The sequence below is a fragment of the Zonotrichia albicollis genome, chromosome Z (genome assembly GCF_047830755.1).
Source record: "Zonotrichia albicollis isolate bZonAlb1 chromosome Z, bZonAlb1.hap1, whole genome shotgun sequence".
Classification (NCBI taxonomy): domain Eukaryota; kingdom Metazoa; phylum Chordata; class Aves; order Passeriformes; family Passerellidae; genus Zonotrichia; species Zonotrichia albicollis.
The window spans coordinates 63,217,974-63,238,815 of record NC_133860.1 but is presented as its reverse complement, the minus strand read 5'-3'; the positions used below and the strand labels follow the sequence as shown (position 1 = coordinate 63,238,815).

The 20,842-nt window shown below is 42.4% G+C and overlaps 1 protein-coding gene across 2 annotated transcripts in view; it reads right to left on the bottom strand.

The window, feature by feature from the left end:
- The window catches only part of PIGG (phosphatidylinositol glycan anchor biosynthesis class G (EMM blood group)), an 80,111-nt gene extending 73,119 nt beyond the window's left edge, over positions 1-6,992 (bottom strand). Inside the window, exons 1-4 of one of the 2 annotated variants that reach the window (XM_026792896.2) lie at positions 6,599-6,992; positions 3,208-3,413; positions 2,018-2,227; positions 335-523 (exon numbers count right to left, since the gene is read on the bottom strand). In XM_026792896.2, coding sequence (XP_026648697.1) covers positions 335-523; positions 2,018-2,227; positions 3,208-3,413; positions 6,599-6,758 — 765 coding nt within the window. In that variant the 5' untranslated portion in view covers positions 6,759-6,992. The remainder of the gene's footprint in view (positions 1-334; positions 524-2,017; positions 2,228-3,207; positions 3,414-6,598) is intronic. The other variant, XM_014266506.3, reaches the window with a different exon arrangement.
- Positions 6,993-20,842: the final 13,850 nt, after the last annotated feature.

Sequence of the window (20,842 nt, the reverse complement as noted above, 5' to 3'; positions counted from 1 at the left end):
GGTCCATTCCTCCTTCTGCACAATTTCATTACTTGAAAAACATCAACAACCATTTTAATTCACAAGTGATGAGAGAACTTTGGCAGGCATTCCTCTCCTCTTCCTGCACATCAAGGGGATGTTATTTCCCACAGCTGCCCAGAAAAGGCTGTTAGCAGATGTTACTAAGGTCAGCCACCAAATCCTTACAAATACTACACTGGGAAATAGCCCAGGAAACCAAAGAACAGTATACACGCTTTAATCTATGAATAAAGAAGCTAACAACAACAACCAGCAAGCATTTTAATGTCAGTCCACAACTAACAGACACTGACCCCAGAAGCTGTATTACCTTTGAAATAAGGGAAATATGAATCTTCTTCAGTATGTTATCCATTTCACGAAGTTTTGGTCCCACTAATGGGCTGTTTGGCCCAGTCATGTGACCAATATGGTCCAAGCCCAGATAGTGCAGTATTAGGAGATCCCAGTCTTCTCTCTTTAGCACTCTATCCAAATGCCTGGTAACATTATCATCAACCTCAAAGAAAAGGCAAACAACTATAAGGTAAAAAAACCTTCCCTCTTTTAAAAAGCACAGAAAAATTAACCATATACTACCCATGAAAATTTCATAGAAGTTGATGAGCTTACATGGGCAAAGTTAACAAGAAAAAAAATTGATTAGTTCAATGTCAGGCACTCAAATATATTTGTCTAACAAAATAGATTCTTCACCCCATTTAATCTTTTCTGGTAAGGACACACCAGGTTACGTGCAGACAAGGCAATCTGATTGCAAAGCTTCCATAGAAACTTTTAAAAACTGTCCCAAGAACTTTACAGTCACTTTCACCCTGCACATTCCAGCTAATCACTTCACATGTGATACATCATATCACAAGCACAAACAAAATCTCAGTTTAATGATGGGAAGCTTGGGGGTACAACAAACCCTAATTTCTCAGCTCCATTTTTGCCAGTGCGCAAATACAAGAAGTTGGAACTTGCTATGAGTAAATTAACTGACAACATAGTGAGAAAGCAAAACTGAAAAGTACTACTCAAACTAAGTCAACTAACTTAACTTTTCCTGCTCTGATTGACAATACATTTTTAGTTGCATGTATTCTCTTCAGTTATTAAAAATCCCTACAATATTTCCCATGTGATACTACTTTGTTGAGTCTGTATATAACTACCAAAAGAACTGTAAAAAGCTGTGTTTAATACACTACATTGACAGCATAAGGACTGCAATAAAGAGTTTGAGAGCCACATAACCACAGATCTAGTAGAACACTGGTACTTTTTACTCCAGGTAGAAGCTTTTGCAACTCTCAACAATATAAACAATTAAACATGTCTTCCAATTCACATTAGACCTTTTTAACTTTCTTAAATAATAAAATACTTCAGTCAGTAGCAGCAGGTCAATGACTTGAGGTTTTAAAAATCATAAAGGTTCAAAAATGAAGTAAATTTGTCAAATCATTTACTCTTCCAATGTGCCCGGAGTAAAAATTATCAGCATTTGTTTCACTTACTTTCTATGCTCCTTCTTTTACAACATAAAGAAACACTGCTTCCATTGCAATTACAAAAGTGATGCAATACTATAAAAGTACACCTTTAAGACACCAAGTTAATATATTAATGGACCTCTTAAAGATTGCACTAATTAAAAATATCTGATAGCAAAATGAAAATGTGGTTAGCAGAATTTTTAAACAAAGCAACTAGTCTAACTTCCAACCAGAACAAGTTTTGTGAAAAAACGGCATGCTTAGTTAAATTATAGAGTGATAAAATGATGATTACTGTATCATCCCAACACTTTTTACAGCAGATGCAGGAGGGATTCAAATGCTTAGCTTTACAGCACCCACATCAAAATGACATAGAAATTCAATTTCTATTTAATTGCAAGGCGAGTATCTCAGAACAAGGGTAGCTTTATTCACTCATTCTCAAAAACTGACACTGTCTGTTTGTACTCACTTCATTTAACTTGAGATCATACAGAACCTCTCACCTCTGTGAAGTCTGACACAAAAAATGATGTTGTTCCATCATATTCCACGAAGTGCTTTGGGAACAATTTGACCCAAGTATCATCACCATAAAATATGATTCTTTTCCCAGCTGTTTTTGCCTGCCATATCAGATTGTCATCCAAGAGAGCAGGAGAATTGAGGTTCACAACAACATCGATGAAACCAGGTATGCTACCTGTCATCAAAGCCTAATGAAAGAAAAGAGACACATTAAACAGGAAACTTCCAGTGCTCAGAAGACAGTAGCTATGGAAGGAATAAGCCAGATGGTAGACAAATCACATTTTTGGGAAGGAAATATAATGAAGTAAAAGAACACAAGCTGTCTTGCCACATAACCTCATCTGCTAGTTTATGTACATGATTACTGTTTTACAGAAAGTAAAAATATTACTATCTCAATTAATGGACAGAAAAAAGACTTTCAGTCTTTTCATCAAAGAAACAGTTGATGTTTGCTGGTCATTAAACCATCAAAAGACAATTTAGGTGTAAGTAAACCGACTCAACATTAACAACAACAGTACCTTCAAAACACTAAGTAAGAAACTTCTAGAAGAAGCACTGAAGTGCACCTATAAAGAGTTACCAGACTGTCTCTCCTTCATTCTCCTGCTAGTTAGCCTACCATTGATCACTGCCTTGGCCTCTTCAGTGCAGAGGTGCTACTCAGATCTACCACTGATAAGCCTGGATGATCTAGTATTTTGATGACACCAACACAATTCATCTTTTATTTATCTGGAACTTGGCAGAATTTCCTTTTTAAGCTCTTCAGAAACATTACTATGACAAAAAAATTTTATACTTAACTGGATTTTCTCTCAGAAGTTACAAGAACACAGAGAAATACAATAAAAATATTTCTAGATAAATACAATAAAAATGTTTCTGGAAAACTGGACAACGAAGAGGCTACTGCCTTCCCATGATTACAAATAAAAAGGCTACATCGATCACTTAAGCCTGGACTAGGGCCTTACTTGTCCTTAACCTCTTGCCTATGGCAAATCAGGAGTCTATCACATGCACTACTACAGCACAGAGACATTCAGCCATAGATTGCACTAACACCACACACATGTCCTTTATGCCAACTCCAAGCATATGAAACACCTCATACTTCAAAAGCTTCTCCAATGAAATGATAGAAAAAAATTCCACTTACCTTAATTCGAGGCATAGTCACAGTGGGTGGCTTGGCTTCAGCAATGAAGCTGTAGGAAGTCCCTTTTTCAACAACCTGAGTAGTATACGGCATGAACTGTTTACCTTTGGGTCCAAACACAAAATCATCTCTCAAAGCATCTATCAGCACAATGACAACTTTTTTGAAAAGCGGTGGAGGAATCTTGGTCCAGTTAGAAACCATTCCTAACCAACAAAAACAGGGCATATAAAAGTCACCAAAAATTTCACCAAAGACAAGACAGAAGTTAAAGGACAGCTTGGCCATATAAATGAGTGCTTTCAACTTCTTTATTAATTCTACACCCAGAAACAAGAAGCTGCACACAGCAAACCTGAGAAGTAATCTGAAGAAGAGTTTTCAAGCCATCCAGCACAGGAATAACACAACAACTCCAAGATCACCTTTAGGAAGTAAAATACGATGTGAAAGGAATGTGTGACATGAAATTGAGAAAACTAAGGAAAAGCTTTGTAATGGAGAGCATTCAAAGCAACAGTTGCTACCTTCTCTCTTTCTACTTCAGTAAAGCTGAACTAATTGTATCCGACAGACAACTTCTGTTACAAAAAAGACATAGCATTCACCAGTGCTAATACCCAGTTTTTCACATCACAACATAAACAATGCCTCCGCATGAAATTTCACTGTAAGATAACAGGAAGATTACAAACAAAGAGACAATTTGACTGAAACTTGAATCAAACAGATTTATGTACATTCACTCCCTTCAAGGTAGAAGACTGTATGACAGGCTACTTCAGTGATGGCAGCTGCAGGGCCAAAATCCAATTCCAGAATTCCCTGAACATACAGGTGGGTACAGAAAAATGGTGCTGTGCATCAAGCAGTAGGCAATGTCATGCCTTCAATGCCACCTCTTTCTCTTGCATGGATTTAATTCTGGCCACAGCAACTCTTCATCTGCATTGAACTTGGTCCACAGGGTGACATTCAGGTCTTACAGCAACATTTTTGCTCCAACGACTACACGTCTCATTTCTCTATCAGGAAAAAATACAGAAGGGCAAAATGGAAGCAGAATGTATCCTACACACAGGCCTCTACCCAGACACCATTGTGATGAATTGACCGCTCTGTAAATGTGTTATATAAAGTTAGGGGTTTTACAGTCCTTCAGAGTAAAGGTTTTTTTCTGCAAAATGGTTGACAGTTTGGACAGGATGCAGATAATGGTGTGTCTAACACAGCAACATCAAAAACAACCTCAGAAATTTTATTTTGGGGTTACACACAGAAGCATCAACCAACTGACATTCACAGACTAGTTACTGCTAGTGATTCTTCCAGATCAGAAAATAGAGGAGGAGGACACAGCAGGGAGAAAAAGGAAATCTCAACAACAACAAAATGCTGACTGCAAGCAATCCTAATTAAACTGATAATTTGGGTTTTTTTCAGGACTTGAATTATCAACTTCTCAGGCATGCTTTGGCTCTCTATGAAAAACAAGAAGGCATCACCAGATGTTCTGTTAGTTACATCTTTTCCCTATCCACTGCTTAGTGAAAGAAAGCTTGCTGGACACCAAAAATGTTCAGATCACAGACACATATGCCCTACTCCTAAATTCCTCCTGCAGTGTGATTTATCAGAAAGTCAAAGTGTTGAGAAGTTCAAATGAATTTGGAGTCATTTACAAGCCATGTGAAAATACTTACTGTAAGACAGCTAAAGCAACACATTGTCCAAGTCTTGCCATGCAGCATGCCTATTTATCTCTGCCAGGGTTACTTAGAAAACTGTTACTCTAAATGAACCTGAACCCTGTGAAGAAAACCACAGGTTCTCTACCAAGAACTTACTACAATAATGTGCTGCAAGCATTCAGCATCAAGCCTTCTTACAGCTACGACAGCATGCACTCAACAGCAGTCAGGACTCACAAAGTGAAACATTCAGGAATTAAAGAAGCACTGGAGAAATATTGTTTTCTGAATAGGTCTAAAGTAGGTTGAAAGCCTTCTGCACAATGGTTTAGAAAGCAATACCCTGCCTTTAGACAATATCATCCAGACATCACTCTGCAAGCATACTGTAACCAAGTACTACAGAAAGTAAGCATTCTTCTACTGTCACTCCATTTTTGCCTACTACACCTAGACTTGCATGTGACATGCCTAAATTTAAACTGCTTGTAGAGCCCTGTGGCACACATTTCTACTCTTCAACACAAACCACTCTTTCCAAAACCAAATTGTCTGACATCTCCTTCCCACCCGAACAATCTCCTTCTACATTAAGTCTTCTGCTAATAATCACATGTGAATGCAATATTTCACTCACAGCAGCCTTTCAAGTTTCTGTGATAGTCGTGGTAAACTCCAGCTAAAAATCAACCTGCCTTTCAGCAGAAACCACTCAGTCTGTTACCAGACTAGATTCTTTGTGTTCCTGCTTAACCAATACCAGCACACCACACTCTAAACCACACAGCCTTCTGTTCTCTCCACTGTGTTGTGCAATTTAAGTAAGCCTGTCCCTACAGGCACAACGTCACACACTTCAGAAGAATTAACAGTAAATATCAAGCACCTAAAGACCCAGTTTGGCACTTACAGTCCTGCTCCAAAAAGTTAACCATAACTTGGTGTTCCAATCAAGAACTTTGTATAAGCAAAATACAACTTGATCTAGCTGCCAAGTAAAACTGAAGTTTCACCCCACAAGCTCCAAACTGGTGAAAAACAGTCCCTCAAGTACACAGTCCTCTTCACATTACTTTAATACAATTTGTGATTGAACATATGAGACAACTACTTTTTTAGCACATCCTCTATAGGCTCCTTAAAAAGATTTTTGAAAATTCTGCTTTCACAAATTCAGCTCTGGAACAGAGTATGACCTGTAAAGACAGCGATTTCACAGAAACAGTGATGGATGGCAAGAGTGTACCTATTGCAACCTGCATCACTACAGTTGCTCTGTCACTACTGAGGTCTCGTTGAGGTGGCATTAAGACACACACACACCACAGAAACATCAATGAACAAGGACTCTCGGGCACAACACAGCCAGCAAATGATCACAGGAAAAGCGTGTGGCGTTTTAGCTGAGGTGGCATCATTTAATGCAAAAAAGTGCCATTGAACAGGCCCGGGTATCACAGCTCCATCAGAGTCAGGGAGAGGGAAACAAAACGACAGGAAAACACACCTTTCAAGAAAGTGACAGCTGACGCTTGAGGCTTTTCGACTGCGAGTAAGTACACCTGCCTGTGATCCATAACTGCGTGAAAACCAGTTAAGTTCTAAACTACTCGGGAAACTGGTCTGGAAACACGAGGGCGCTACAGAAACATGTTCCGCGATACCGCGCGACGGGCGCGCCCGTCAGCTGCTCGCGTTACCTGGGCCGGGCGGGGCCGGCTCGGCGGGAGGGTCCGCGCGGGCCTCTCTGCGGGGCACGGACCTGACGGGCACCGGGAAGAAGCCGCGGAGGAATAGCGCAACGCCCAAAGCCTGCACGAGGAGGCAGGAGGAGGCGAACACCCCAGAGCGCAGCCGCATCCTGGTTCGGCACCAGCTACAGCGGCACCGACCTGACCCGACCCGGCACGGCCGGCGCTCCGCCGGCTCTACGGGGCAGTACCTGCGGCGCGCCCGCCCCGCCCGCCTGGCCCCGCCTCCGGCCCGCCACCGGCCAACCAGCGACCAGCGCGCTCTTCCGCCAAGCCTCGCTATTGGCCAGCGGCCCGGCAGCCCCTCCGCGAGCGCGTAACAGCAACACCGAACCGGAAGTACAGCCGCTCGTTCCGCCCCCACAGCCCGCCTCACGTACCCGCGTCCCGCCTCCGGGCCCGCCTCCGGACCCGCCTCCTGGATCCTCGTTGCCCCTCTGCAATTCGCCGCCGGGGCTCGCGTCCCATTGCTCTTTCGGTCTCTGCGTTCCTGCCGCCGCTTGCCCCTCCCGCATCCCGGTCGCGCGTCCCACACCTGCGACCCAACTCCACGTCGTACCCCGCGTCCCGACCCCTCCCCGGCGGGAGCGGAAAGCAGGTTTGTGGAATTGCTGCAGCAAAGAGTGCTTGACTGCGGCGGGTGATTGGCAAGCAGAGTCTTTAGCCGCGCAAACACACACCTCTTGATAAAACTGGATAGTGGTATCTCTTAATCTTTCCGTTGGAATGGAAATGGACCACGGTAGGCAGATCATATCAGAAGATGAGGGGAAGTAAGTTTTAAACTTACATTTTCTGAAAAAGGAAACCAAATCTCTGCAAAGTGAAGCAGAGTTTATACTGGTCTTGCTATGTATACTGAAATAGGAAGATAGCCTCAAAATTTCATTCTCCCAAAGAAAACTGCTCCTATTCCTACACAGGAAGTTTTTGTACGGCTGTGCTTGAAAGATGTGGCTCATGTTTCTGCAGTGGGCACAGTCCTTGGCTTTACCTGTGAGTGGCACGTTTTCCCTGATCTAACAAGCACAGCACCCTGCCAGCTGCATTTCCACTTACACCTGGACGTGTCTCCTTGCGGTCACTCGGGACAAAGCTGCCCTGCCACAGTCTGCTGCTGGCGTGGCGCCAGTTTGCAGCCACCAGGCACAGCTGTGTGTGTGCCTGTGCTCCCGTGCGACCCTGCAAGAGCCACGAGAGCAGACACCAGGGTGGTTTTCCCACTGGGTCTTTTCCCTCAGCATAATGCATTATCTGTTTTGTGTAAACATAAGCCAAATGCGTTGTACTGTGCTTTGAGAAATGTTTCCCTGCTGCAGTTGGTCAGTTTGTGGTTTTACTGCCAGTTACCCTGGCCAGCTGTTAATTCTGGGATTTGCAATACCTGCCACAAGGCAAAGCTGCTGTGATGTGAGAAGCATGTGTGAGTGGGTTGAGGATAAAAGCTTTGGGTTTGGCCTTTCATAGGGTCTCCAAATACAAAGAAAAAAAATCAAGGAGCCTGAGTCCTGTGTTTTCATGCTCTTTACGTATGAGCATCCCTGAGCACTGTGCTACCTTTAGGCTACCTTTTACCACTTCATGATTCTGCCTTGAATACTGATAGCGTTTCCACTTCTTGAGATGATCGAAACCCATTATTTTTAAAAGAAATTGCATTTCTGCAGACACTATTCACTTGTTTTTTTGCAGAAGCACAACTCTGAAGGCCCATGAAAGTCAGTATTCAGTAATTAACTTCAGCTGATTATGACCTGTGCAATCAAATTCAGAATAAAAAACCATGCAAGGAATGTTGCTTGAAACAGTAGGACATGGCAAAAAGCCATGTATTGGGCCATTGTATTTAAACTTTAAAATTACTTTAGGTAGTATGCCTTAAAGTTACGTTATTTGTGCATCCAAGAGAAGCTGTATTGGTTGCTTTTTTATGGGTGTTTTTCCTCTCTTTTAAACCTTGAATTAGTGAGACTCTCCAACCAGAAACTAGGAAAGGTTGCCTAACAAATATAAAGCAACCTAATGTAGGAAATGTTTATGCAACACAAAACAGCATCTAAGAAATGTCTGTCTTTTTTTTAATTCATGTGTAAAGCTCACTTTCCCTTTCAGTAAGTGGAAATTCGCCAAACCACATCTTTCTCCTGTCATTCAAACCTTCAGATTCCCACAGAAGATCAGAATTTCTGTGTTCAGGAAAAAAGAATTTCTCTACAGACATAAAAAACAGTATCTAGCATGTGATTCGCACTCCCTGGGACCTATCACTGGGCATTTACTGGGTGCCATCACCATTTGGCAAGTTCTTGCAGCAACATGCTTTCAAGTCCGTTACTGTAGCACTTAACTGCAGGGGTCAGATACAGAGAGAATCCTGAGCGTTGTACCACACTTTAAATCTGCCTGTCTGTGAGCCTACAAGCATGTTGCAACATAATGTATTGACAGTCACTGCTGTGCGCTGCTGTGGCCGTTTTACAAGCTCTTGGGTATAAGCCCCTCTGTTGTGCATAATGCATTTACGCCCTGAGAGCTGGTGATTTCATGAGCATTTCAGAGGAAGTGTTTGTGTGCTTGCCAGTTTGTAAGTGCACAGTCAGTGCTGCGTGCACCAATTCGTGTCAATGGGTACTGGCTGACTTAAATAGTCTTTGGAAGGTTAAAGGTTCATGCCAGAATGTCTGGAAAGGTGCAATACAGTGCACTTCATGTGATTCAGAAGGCTTTTGTTTTATCAGAGCCAGCAAACATTTTAGAGCATGGTGCAACCCATCCCTGTGGGAGATGAATTTGCATCTTTCTCTATAGGAGAGCATGTTGCTACTACTGCTGTTGTGCAGAGCCACTCAAGCAAATTTACATTTCTGTGTGTTGAGGGAGAAGGAATTTAGTGCTCTGTGCAGAGCCCTCTCTAGAGGTATTTTCCCACATCTGCTGAGAAATCAGCAGACTGAAAGCCAACCAAGCCTTGTCCTCAACAGGTAAATATAGGAACCAGTAGGAACACATTTTTGGTGAGAGTGATTGCCACCAGCATTCAAAGCAGCCAGGTGATCTGTTAGTCGCTGCAGCATCCCTCAGGCTTTTCTCTGCCAAGTCAACCAGTAAAAAATTGGTGTGTCCTGCGAGGGAGGAGCACACCCACTTCCAACAGTCTCTGTGTCCTCTGCCACCCCATAATGAAACGCTGCCCATTAGTCAGCACTCAGCATGTCTACTTCCCCAGCTCCTTCTCTCCTGATTCTTTTACTTCTTATGCATCACAATTTGACTAGAAAAACAGGCCCTATCTTCCCTTCTCCTCTAGTTTCAAATACAGATGATATGCAGTCAGTTTCCTCAGGGTTTTTTTTTCAATTTTTCCATTCTCTTACTTAGCTTTATTTTGAATAATTCCCTTGTAGTTTTGCTCTCAGGCCTGTTTACCTGCTGTTGATAAGTTCTGGGTATCTTGCTTGCCACCTTGCTTTTTGAACTGCCTCAGTTATTCTCCTCTCTGGGCCTAATTTAACAGGATTTCACATCTGAATATGTGTGTTTGTGTGAAACCTGCACATCTCTTCTGACACTGACAATGTGAGCACTGACAGTATGTGAGCACCTCATGCCAATGGTTTAAACAAGCATCTCTTTTCTGTAAGGAGTGATACCTCTTAAACTTGTCCCTAATACATTTAATATTGTATTGGGGAAAACACAAGTGGAGCAAGAATATGGACAGTGGCAAAATTAGTGTGTATAAGCAAAAGCAATCATTTTTACATGCAAGGGGTGTGAGGAAGAATTAATTCAAAATTAAGTGAAACTGTAATAAAAAATGAGACTTCCCAAGGTGATCTGACACTCTGAAAGCACCGTGATGTAGTTAGAAATTCAGAAGGACACACAGTAATTTTTTTCTCTCCTATCCTTTCTCCATTCTTCAGTACATGGCAATTTGAATGTATGTCAGGTCTCTGCTGTATTTATGACACAGTAAAACATCAGAAAAGGTTATAAAAGACTGTCTGCTGAAGTGTGACTCTCCCTCCTCCATTCTAGTGCACTGCAAAGCCTCCAGAGATTTGTAGTTGCTGAGGCAAAAGACAAAGCAAAAGCACTGCATTGTAAACCCAGCTTCTGAAATCTGAGACTAATCAGAAATTTCTTCACATAGGAAAAAAAGTGTTAAGAAATAATTCAATAACTTTATCCACATCAAATAATTGATTGTCTATCTTTGTGCATACACGCACGTGTGCACACATGCACACATGCACAGAAGTCTGCCTTCAGATTTAGCTATTTTGGAAACCCTGCTTGCAGAGCTTATGGGATTTGAGATTGAGGCAACCAGGGATCACTGAAGAAGATAACCCCTGATAACCCCTGAGCTGGTGAGCTGTCGGGAGCCAAAGCCTGGTTTGTTTCTGTAGACTGCAGACTTGTTACTTGCTGCAGTATGAGATTACTTGCTTTTGAAGGGAAAGCAAAGCTGCAGAGCAAGAATTAATTGGAGAAAGAAGCTGCTTGTTAGTTTCCCCCAGAGCCTTGCACTCAAAGCTTGCGCTGTTTAGTAGCAGTATCTGCATCCCTCTTTCTCTTCACAGGGTTGTACAGAGATGTAACTAGTTATTCCTACTTGAGAAAGCCCTGACTTTAGAGCTGTGTTTGTGCACTTATCCAGGCAGTTTCTTTCAGAGCTGCAGCCATAAACTGGGGTCACTGAGCATGAACCCCATATGTGCTGCTGATTAGAACACATCATGGGATGCTGACCCAAAGTAAGTTTTTCATTCAGTCGAAATGAACTGGTTAAAATGTGAATGAAAACAAATAAAACCTCAAGGAAAACTTCCAAAACCACTTAAGCAGATGGACTGATTCTGATAGTATGAGTGTCTGAAACTTCCTCCAAATGTCAGCAGACTCCACAAGTTAGAGTAATGCCAGTCATCTTGCCTTCAGAGCAGGCGCTGAGATGGAGCCACATCAGGGCTCAACTGAACCAACATCTTTTCATGATGAAAAATAGCCATAATCTCTCATCCCTACAATTTTACCCACTAATCTTACTTATCTTTTACCCTCCTTCAATCCCACTTTCTTTCATATCTCTCTCCTGCTCTTCCTGACAGCCTTAGCTATTTTTTGAAGAGGTAATGAACAGGGAATCCAGTGATACTAGGTTTTTCCTGATTTAATGATGACTGGAGCAGTAAACAGACATTGTCAGTGCCCCTATCAAGGAAACTGCTTGTTGTGTAAGCTGACTCCCTATCAGGTGCCAAAGCATCCCATCCAGAAACATGTGCAAAACAACCAAATGTTTGCATCTTGGTTACCAGGGAACCCAGCACTTCCTCCCTGCTACTACAAGAAATCGGACTGTCCCTTTTCCTGCTTAGCTACTGCTTCTCCATGACATTAATACATTATACTCAGCATGCAGGTGATGAATTCAACTCCCTCCAATCCTCCTTGCTTGCCTGATATGCCTAGTGCTATAGGGCTTTCTTTATTCACATTGTCTTTATCCGACTGAGAATTTCTCAGGCTGCAGAAATCCTCTCTTCCTGTGTCCCTGCAAGCAATGGTGATAAAAAATTACAACCATGAAGTAGGAAATGTAGCTGCATTCTTCCATGACACATGACTTTACTAAAATAACATTCCTAAAATATCCTAGTAAAGCATTTTTTTATCTTCATAGACTTCTTGCCTCACATCTTTCCCTTCCCTAAGCCAAAACCTTCATTTTTAAGTGATTTACCTGCAGGTGCCAGATGTTCAATGATACTACCTTTATTTACGTTAGGCCTAGGTATTTTTTACTAGCTAAACACTACACTGTGTTAAAAAATACCAAAACATAACATAAGCACTTCTTGTTTCAGAAACCATCTTCTTCTCTGGCACTTCCTCTTGCAATTGTTTCCAGGAGAGAGATCTTTATGTGTTGCTTTTCACTGTAGGGAATTGCTGTGCTGTACCAAGCCAGCATCACAAGCCTGCTCATCTTAATGCTCTGACGCTCTTCAGCTGTCTGACCTAAGAAAGCAGAGAGTGAGGGAGGCTGGCAGGCGTTGAGGGTGTGCTTGCTAGCTGAAGTGTGCACTTTGTCAAATTTCACGCTGGATAGCCAAGTCATCGCCAAGGGGAAAGCTGAAACTATCCAAGGGGCCTTAATAAGATGTGTTAGTGGCTGCAGGGAGGTCAGGAAAACAAGACACTGTCAGCTGCTAAATTATCCAAAGCAAAAGTGTCTGTGAGGGGGGAAGAAACAGCAGCTTAGCTGTCTTTAGTCACCTAGGGTAATTAATCAGCCTCATCAAGCCCTGGCATCAGCAAATTCTGAAAAAGGTTTTCAAGTGTTTATAGTTTCAGGATAAATCTCTTCCAGTGCTGTGCACCTAGAATGTCTTGATCTGATAGCTTTGCCACAGAGTAACAGCCTGCCATACAGATGTACCCATTTCCTCCCCTGTGGAAAAAGTCTAGCTGCTCCTTCATGGATTAGAGTCATCACACCTGGACCCTCTCTCCTCCATGCCCTAAATCAACTAGCTCTTCAAGAGCATTGATTTTGGGGTTTTCCCAGCTTGCTTCTGCAATGGCAGAGTGGTGTGTTTTCTCGGGAGGGAAGCTGTCAGCTGTTGCCTGCCCTGTGAAGGAGCAAAGAGGATCAGAGGGAACTTGACCTGCCTGAATGGTCACAGGAGGCCAAGCCTGGTGCAGTGTCACTCAAGGGAAGTAAGATCGTGGGACAGACTATCTGCATTACCATATTGCAATTACCTGTGTTCACACCTGACCACTGCAGCCAGGCCACGAAAACAGTGCCAGACAGAAAAACTGAACCATCTAGGTTTTCCAGAGTTTCCTTTCTTTATATGGCTGGATCTCTTGCTTCCCCCACCCAACTGAGCCAATTACGATGTCTCATGGATTTCTAAGGTCTAATAGGACAGAATTTTGCTTTAGTGTTTCTCTTATGCCAACTGTGGTCTCCTTCTGTGTTGCGTAGCACCTTCTCACACACCCAGGCGAGGTATTTCTACCTCTTATTCTGGTTTGTGCAAAGGAGGGAGCAGGGTGGTAGCCCACAAAAGACTGGCTCCCCAGTCATCAAAACTTTACAGGGTTTGTACATTTTAACAAACAAACATCAGCATTCATGCTTACAGATTACGTGACTTTCATTAATTAGTACTCAACTCCCTATTTGCCATGCTAATTAGTCTGCTGGTGCAGTTCTTCCCTCTGTCTGACTCTGGGGTCTGGTTGGAGTAGGTGGTCACTGAGTTGGTGGCCACTGCTGGAATTTCCTCTCCCCCAGTTACTGCTCAGTCCTGACCTTACTCCTGGTGGCTCTCATCCAGACAGGCCGTTCATCTTGGGATTGCCTTTCCTTCTCCCTAAAACAGGCACTAGCCAAGCATATAATGTTCACAATGCAATTGCTTAATCATAGCTGTCTAGTTATGATCTACATCTACTGATTGACAACAACAACAAAAAATTGTGACATTTGACTCAGCTCTTGAGACGCCCAAATCTTGAGGGGCTCAATATCACTTCCAGCCTTTCCTCTCTGCCTTACTCAGCCACCTGTCTCCACAACTCATGCAACATTTTTGCCTCTCTGCATGTTTCTTTGTACTTGATAAGGGGAATAAAGTGTTAAGATAGACTGACAGTGCCACACAGAGATATTATAAGCCTGTAAATTCTATTTCTAGAGGAAATAAGTCAAGAACTCCTTACATCTAATTGCAGGCTGTTAACCTTATCTGCGCTAGTAAACTGAAAAAGTTTCCTTGTCTGAGCTTTTTTTTTTCATTTCCAAGACAGCTTCTGGCATATCCATCAAATGAGACAAAGCTTAAGCAGGATTTCTTTCTTACTTAGGCTGTTCTCAGTGCCTGTGTTCTCAAAATGTAGATGGAGAATGAGACTTGGGTCTCAGCAACGCTGGAACCAGCTGAGCTTTTGAAAGATGTTCAAAGATAACCAGGGCTCCTGACAGTGGAAAAAGAAAAATCCCAGTAGTTTTGTGTCCATTTTAATAAATTTTGAAAGCTTTCAATGAGCACAAGAGTTATTATAACCAAGAATCAAAAACTGTCAAGAAGATGAGATTTCTTTCTATTCAGCCCTTAGTAAGAAAGGTTTTCCATTCCTTGAATGCTTGTGTTATTAGGACAGGTATCTGCATATCCTCTTTTATTGAAGTAGGAGTCCTCCTTACACACTCTCTTTTAAACTGCAGACTCTGCTGTGAGTTTAATTATCAACATAGGCAGAACACCAAAACCACACAGTGTAATAGGTACAATACCAGGTCTAGATTTTTTGGGGGTTTTTTTCCCCCTTCTGGTTTGTTTTTGGAGGGGTCTTTTTGTATTATTTTGCTTGTAACAGTGATTAAGCTCAGTCCCAAAAACCCTACAAGAAAGAATGAACAATGAAAAATCACATCTCTTTTTTTCAAGAAAATGGCACAGGGAAATAGATGAAGGGGCCACATCTCATCATTTTCGTATCGTCTTACATGCTGGCTTCCTTAAACCAGTCACAATCCATGTTGTTGTTATTTGGGCTTCTTAGGTTGTCCAAGAGGATGAATTACAATTACTGGGAAGCTGTGAATTTCCACTGTCAGCGTATTGAGGATCCCTTGTTCACATGCCAGAATGTCATGTCATCCAGCTTATCTCCTCTCACTCTCAGCAGGTTTTTCATCTCCCTGCACTGGTAAAGAAAACTGGTCAAGAAAACTGACACCACACTTTGGCCCTTTTTGGCTGTGCTGCACCCATCTAGGTTCTAGTTTCTCACACTGGCCCTCATTTCAATGTTGCAAGTGGCCAGCACTGCCCACAATGTTTGGAGAAGGCCTCAGTAAGTGACCCTGAGAGTCTCTTTCCTCTCTGCTGGCAGTGGCCATGATATATCTGAAGATCTTCTCCCAGCTGTGCCCCACCAGTTCTCTGATCATTTTGTGACTGGCATGCTGTCATGCATTTTGTTCGACCACATGACCTCTGATGTATTTCCAGCTGAGCACAAAGATTCTAACTGCTGGTTCTCAGGACCATAATCTTATCACTTGGGATTACTGAAGCTCTTGTTGTATCATTGCTCTCATCTCCTTAAATGATCCAGTTCTAATTCTTGTGCCAAAAATCACTAGTAAAAATGTAAACAAGTTACCATCCACAGGACAGCACAGATCAGTCCTGTCTCTTAATGGGCTATTGCAGTCAGCACCTACCACCCCTGACTTCTATTAATCAGCTATTCCTCAGAATCCCAAGAAGAGTACCTATAAATCTGTCTCCCTCATTTTGTTGTTTTAACATGACTTTACTGAATAGACACATTCTTTGCTTCTGACGCTCATCATTTTTGTTACTAAATGAGGAACTTAATTCTTTCCACCCAAGAACAGGTTTCACTGCCACTATGGGTGTCATCCTTCCCCAGATATTTCTGTCCATTGTGCTACCCTGTTTTTATCTGGTTCTGGATCCCCTTCCTGAGCACTGAATGCCACAAGAAAAATTATTCTTTGGCTTTTTGTCAAACCATAGCAGTAACAATCTTAGTAGTTATTAACAGTTTAAAAGTCCCTCACCAGCTTGAAATTCTGTCTGGAGAAAAATGTATCAAAGTCACCTTGGTTTTCCTGTAAGTAGTTGAAGTGTGACTTAACAATGGAAGCAATCATAAAAAAAGACATTAAAAAAGGAAAAAAAAACATAAACATCCTTGACAGTATAAGTATGGGAATCTGGAGCTGCAAAGAAGAATGGCAGGCTATGAGTATGATGCTTTAGGATATGCCACCTAGCCAAGTAGAGCAGGACCTTGCTGTCAGCTTCTGGCTGTCTGCAATACTTGAAGAACATTCTAAGGCAAGAGAGGAGATCTGTCGTAGGAAGAAGGGGCTCCTGGAGAGCAGAGAATTGTGGAACACTGACATTCAAAAAGAATGAAGCCATTTCTGAGGGGGAGACTGTAAAAGCAAGAAGAAATAAATAATCCCATCATCAAGCCATGGTTCCTAGGAAGCAGTCCCTTCCTTCTGTATGGAGAGAATCTGTAGCATTTCTTCAAAGACTACATTGCATATGAACTTTATAAAAAGCAGACAAGAAATAATCATATTAAATGGCCAAACAGTGCCATCTGGGGACTACTCTCATAAGAATAGCATGAATAAAAGGCAGTAAAGTTAATGAAGGACCTGCTTTTTCATTCAGAATGAGCAGAACTTTATTCTGTGGGAAGTTCTGATTATTTGCACGGGGCCAGTCTTGGCGTCAGGCACTGAGTGGCACACAATGCTCTATTAAGTCAGGACTGCTTGAGGAAAGGAACACCAACACATCTCTAAATTCAAGAGCTGTGGTCAAGCAGCAGCTTGTATGCAGCAGCAGTATGTTCTTGATAGAAAAAAATTCTTAATTTGAAGTTTGTAGGAAACAGGAGACTACGTGGAAATCAAGGAAAGGACAATATGATGTAGCACCAATAGGGAAATGCTTTCAGAGCTTCTTGTTTTGCTATGTTATACAACTGAAGTTTATTTCACAAAGCCTCCAGGGCAGTGATCCCCCATTTAAGGCAGTTCTTTTCATACGAGTGCCTGAGATTTTGCTTAAGGACTGAAGTAAAAACACAGAATCATTTCATCAGAATGGTTTGGATTGAAAGAGACCAGAAAGATCACCTGGCTCCACGACTGCCATGGGATACAATAAGCACTACCATATAGCTGTTTGTACAAGCAGTGGGAATATTTATGGCTTTCCAGGCTGGTGCAGATGATACAAATGGAAGCAGAGATCTCTTGTAAGGACAGCTGTGTCATTTCAGAAGTGGCATGAGGGAAAGTAGGCTGCAAGAACAAAGCACCTGCTGCTGCCTTCAGGCAGGCAGATTCAGTCTGGGCTCCTGCAGGAATGCAAGCTTGATGGTTGCCTAGAAAATGAGGCTTTTCAGCAGAATATAGAAAACCCAGAGATGGACCACATCTGCTGATTTGGGTGTTGTGCAAACAAAAACCAAGAGCAGCTGCTTTTAATCCCAAGCTGCATATACAAAAGGGAAGTAGGAAAGTAGCAAAGGCAATAGATTTTTGCATTTCTTTCAGAGTCTTAGATTTCTTTGAAGGATTATGAGTATTATGTTAAGACCTTCAGTTTAAGCTGGATCAAAGAGGAAAGAGGAACCAGAGAATGTGGTCTTCAGTAAGAAGCTATGGAAGTAATGCAGCCCTTTTTTTTTGTTTTTGCCCTCAAACTGCCTACAATCCAGACTAGCACTTGTAAAACCAAAGTAAAAAAATTGAGCTGCATCAGAAGTCTCTGCAATGTTTGGCTACCCATCTGTGGTATTTTAACATTTTCAAGATTTCAAAATGTTCAGTACACAAGTATTCCCTTCTGTTATATTTATAGGATTTAAATCACATGCTATTTATTCTATTTATTATTTATAATGCATTCATTTCAGTTCACCTGCTGCAATGCACAGTTCATTTTTAATACATAGTTTCTAAGTTCAGTTTCTTTGCAAAGTCTGCCTTCTCTTGAGCTAACCCCTGGAACTCAGTTCTTATCCAGAGACCAGTGCCTGGGAAATCTGCTAAAACAGCAGCACATGATCTGCATCCTCATGAAACTGCCTGACATATAGGGTCACCACCATGTTGATATTTAGCCTGCTGAGACTGGAGTGGGAGCAGTAGGCACTAACCTCTCTCCTTCTTACCTATGCAAGGGAAGCAGAGCAAGTCATCCAGCCACTAGGGTGGAGTGACCCGCATTTTTTCATCTTCCTTCTCAGCCTGAACAAACATAAGTGATGTTTTGACCATCTCTCTGTTGTGGCTACACTCGCTATGGTGTGTGAAGATACCATGGACCATGCTGGGGACAGATTTTTGTCAGAACAGGCACTGAACAACCTGCTCTGGAGGAAACTCATAATCAGATTAACAGAAATCAAGGCATAGTAAATGAATTCCCTCCAGCTTGTAGCAGTTTCCAGGCAGGATAGTTAGTTCCATGGCACACATGTCATACCAGCACTAACTCCATTCAGCCTCAGCCAGAGTCTCCAAAGGTCCTTAAGAAGGTTTCACTCAGCATCCTTTCTAAGGCACAGCTGTGGGTATGTTCACAGGGGCTCTCAAGCCCATGCTTGAGCCCTCTTGGACTCCCCACTGCTCCTCCTTCTTTCACCAACTCCTTGGACAGTTTGAAACCCCTCCCCTCCAGCACAGTGATGCTACATCCTCCTTTTCACAAAGGAGTGTTGTTTAAAAAGTGTGTTAACCATGAACAAAACAGATGCTATACACCAGTTGGCAAAAGATGTTTTTTGCTGGTAGAACTTCTTTGCAGCTATGCCAGGGGAACTAGAATAACAAGAAAGTTTTAGATTGTCCCCAATATACAGTCTCAAGAAAAAATCACCCTCTGTTTTATTCAGTTCTTCAGATACAAAAGAAGTATGTATTCAGCTCCTTTAGGAATTGAACTATTGACCTTTCTGAATGCCAGAAAGCCTAGAAGTAGGGCAGAGAGAGAATGATTATCATATTGTTGAGACAGAAGAACTCCCATTCCTACTAACTGTTAGACCTGACACTACCTGAGAAAAAGGAGGAAGACAGGGTGCACTTGTTAAAGCAGGATCTGTTGGGGTTTGCTTGCACAGATAATACAGGATGGCAAAGGTTTCTCTGATGTTTTGGAGGGCACTTGACTTGTTTCAGGTGGTACACACAAATAAGTCACATCCTTACAATAGTTGTTTGCAAGATGCAGATAGCAGCATTGACCCAAATCAGAGGGGGTCTCTCCTCAGGGGAATGTGTTTCTGGTAGAGGTGCTCAGGTGCATTTTCCTTCCAGATGCTGAAAGTCCCTGTGACGGTGGGACAGTGGGAGGGGGACATGTACACTTTGTCTCAGGGGGTTGCCTCATCTCCAGGCCAGAGAGTGCATAGCCTCGCTCCAAAAAACCCCAAGTGTCACAGACATCTTTTCATAAAAATCCTTTCTTTAGGATTTTTCTCCCTTCTGAGAAGCTGTGGCCTCAGCAGCAAATGTAAACAATGGTTACCTGCTGCTGTGGAATGCAACAGGTGGATCCGTGATTGATCTCCTGCGGATGTTTGGATTTACTGACCACTCAGGGCAGAGCTGTTCTTGCTTTCTGCTGAGACACAGACCTTTGTTATTCATTCCTTTTCTATTCTTAGCTTAGCTAGCCTTCTGAGAACTTTCCTTCTATTTCTTTTTAGTGTAGTTATAATGTAAAATATATCATAAACTAATAAATCAAGCCTTCTGAACATGAGGTCAACATTCTCGTCTCTCTCTTCACCCTGAAGACCCTTGCAAGCTGTGTAACACCCAAGAACCTGTGTTTATACCCAGTGAGGCAACCCAATTCCTTTAGCAGCAATGGTGGGGTGTACATATATTTGAAAGAAACTAGAATGCCTGAATACATTCTTGCCTGTTTCTGTGCTTCCAGGAAGCAGAATGCAGTGTTTTCATCATGCTTCCTAGGACTTCTGTGAACACAACTCCCTGTCCAAGCTGCAGCAGGTAATTTGACAGCAGGTGGATTTTCACAATAGGGAGCTGCAGTGTCACACTCAAAGGGGCAGAGCTAAGGTTGAATAAATATTCAGACTCTCCCACGTCTGGTTTAACAACTGACTCTTGCTTTGAAAGGAGTTCTCTGAAATACCAGATCCCCTAGAGGAGTCCCTCCAGGTAACAGCTGCCGAATGCCAGGATTCAAAATGCCTGAACCCCTGGTGTCCAGATTCATTGTCAAGCAGCTTCTCTCTTTCTGCAAGTCGCTTTGATTAGGATTCAGTGACTCTTGCAGTATCACATACGCTAAGTGCTCAAACACCAACATAAACCAGAGATCTGAGAATAGCTTTTGCACTCCTGGGAGAGTTTCTGTGAATCTACTGAGGAACCACTGTGTCTCATAGCACTGCAATTTGTCTTTATCTCATCTTCTCACTGCCCTCTACTTCCAAGGGAAAAAAAACAAAACCAAGGAAGACTTGTGATGCAGTCACAAGGGAGAGGTTATCCAGATCATCAGTAAGGTTGCATTTGGGTTGCCAAAGCTGAGGGAATGATGTTCCCACATCCCAGGGTTCATGCAAAAA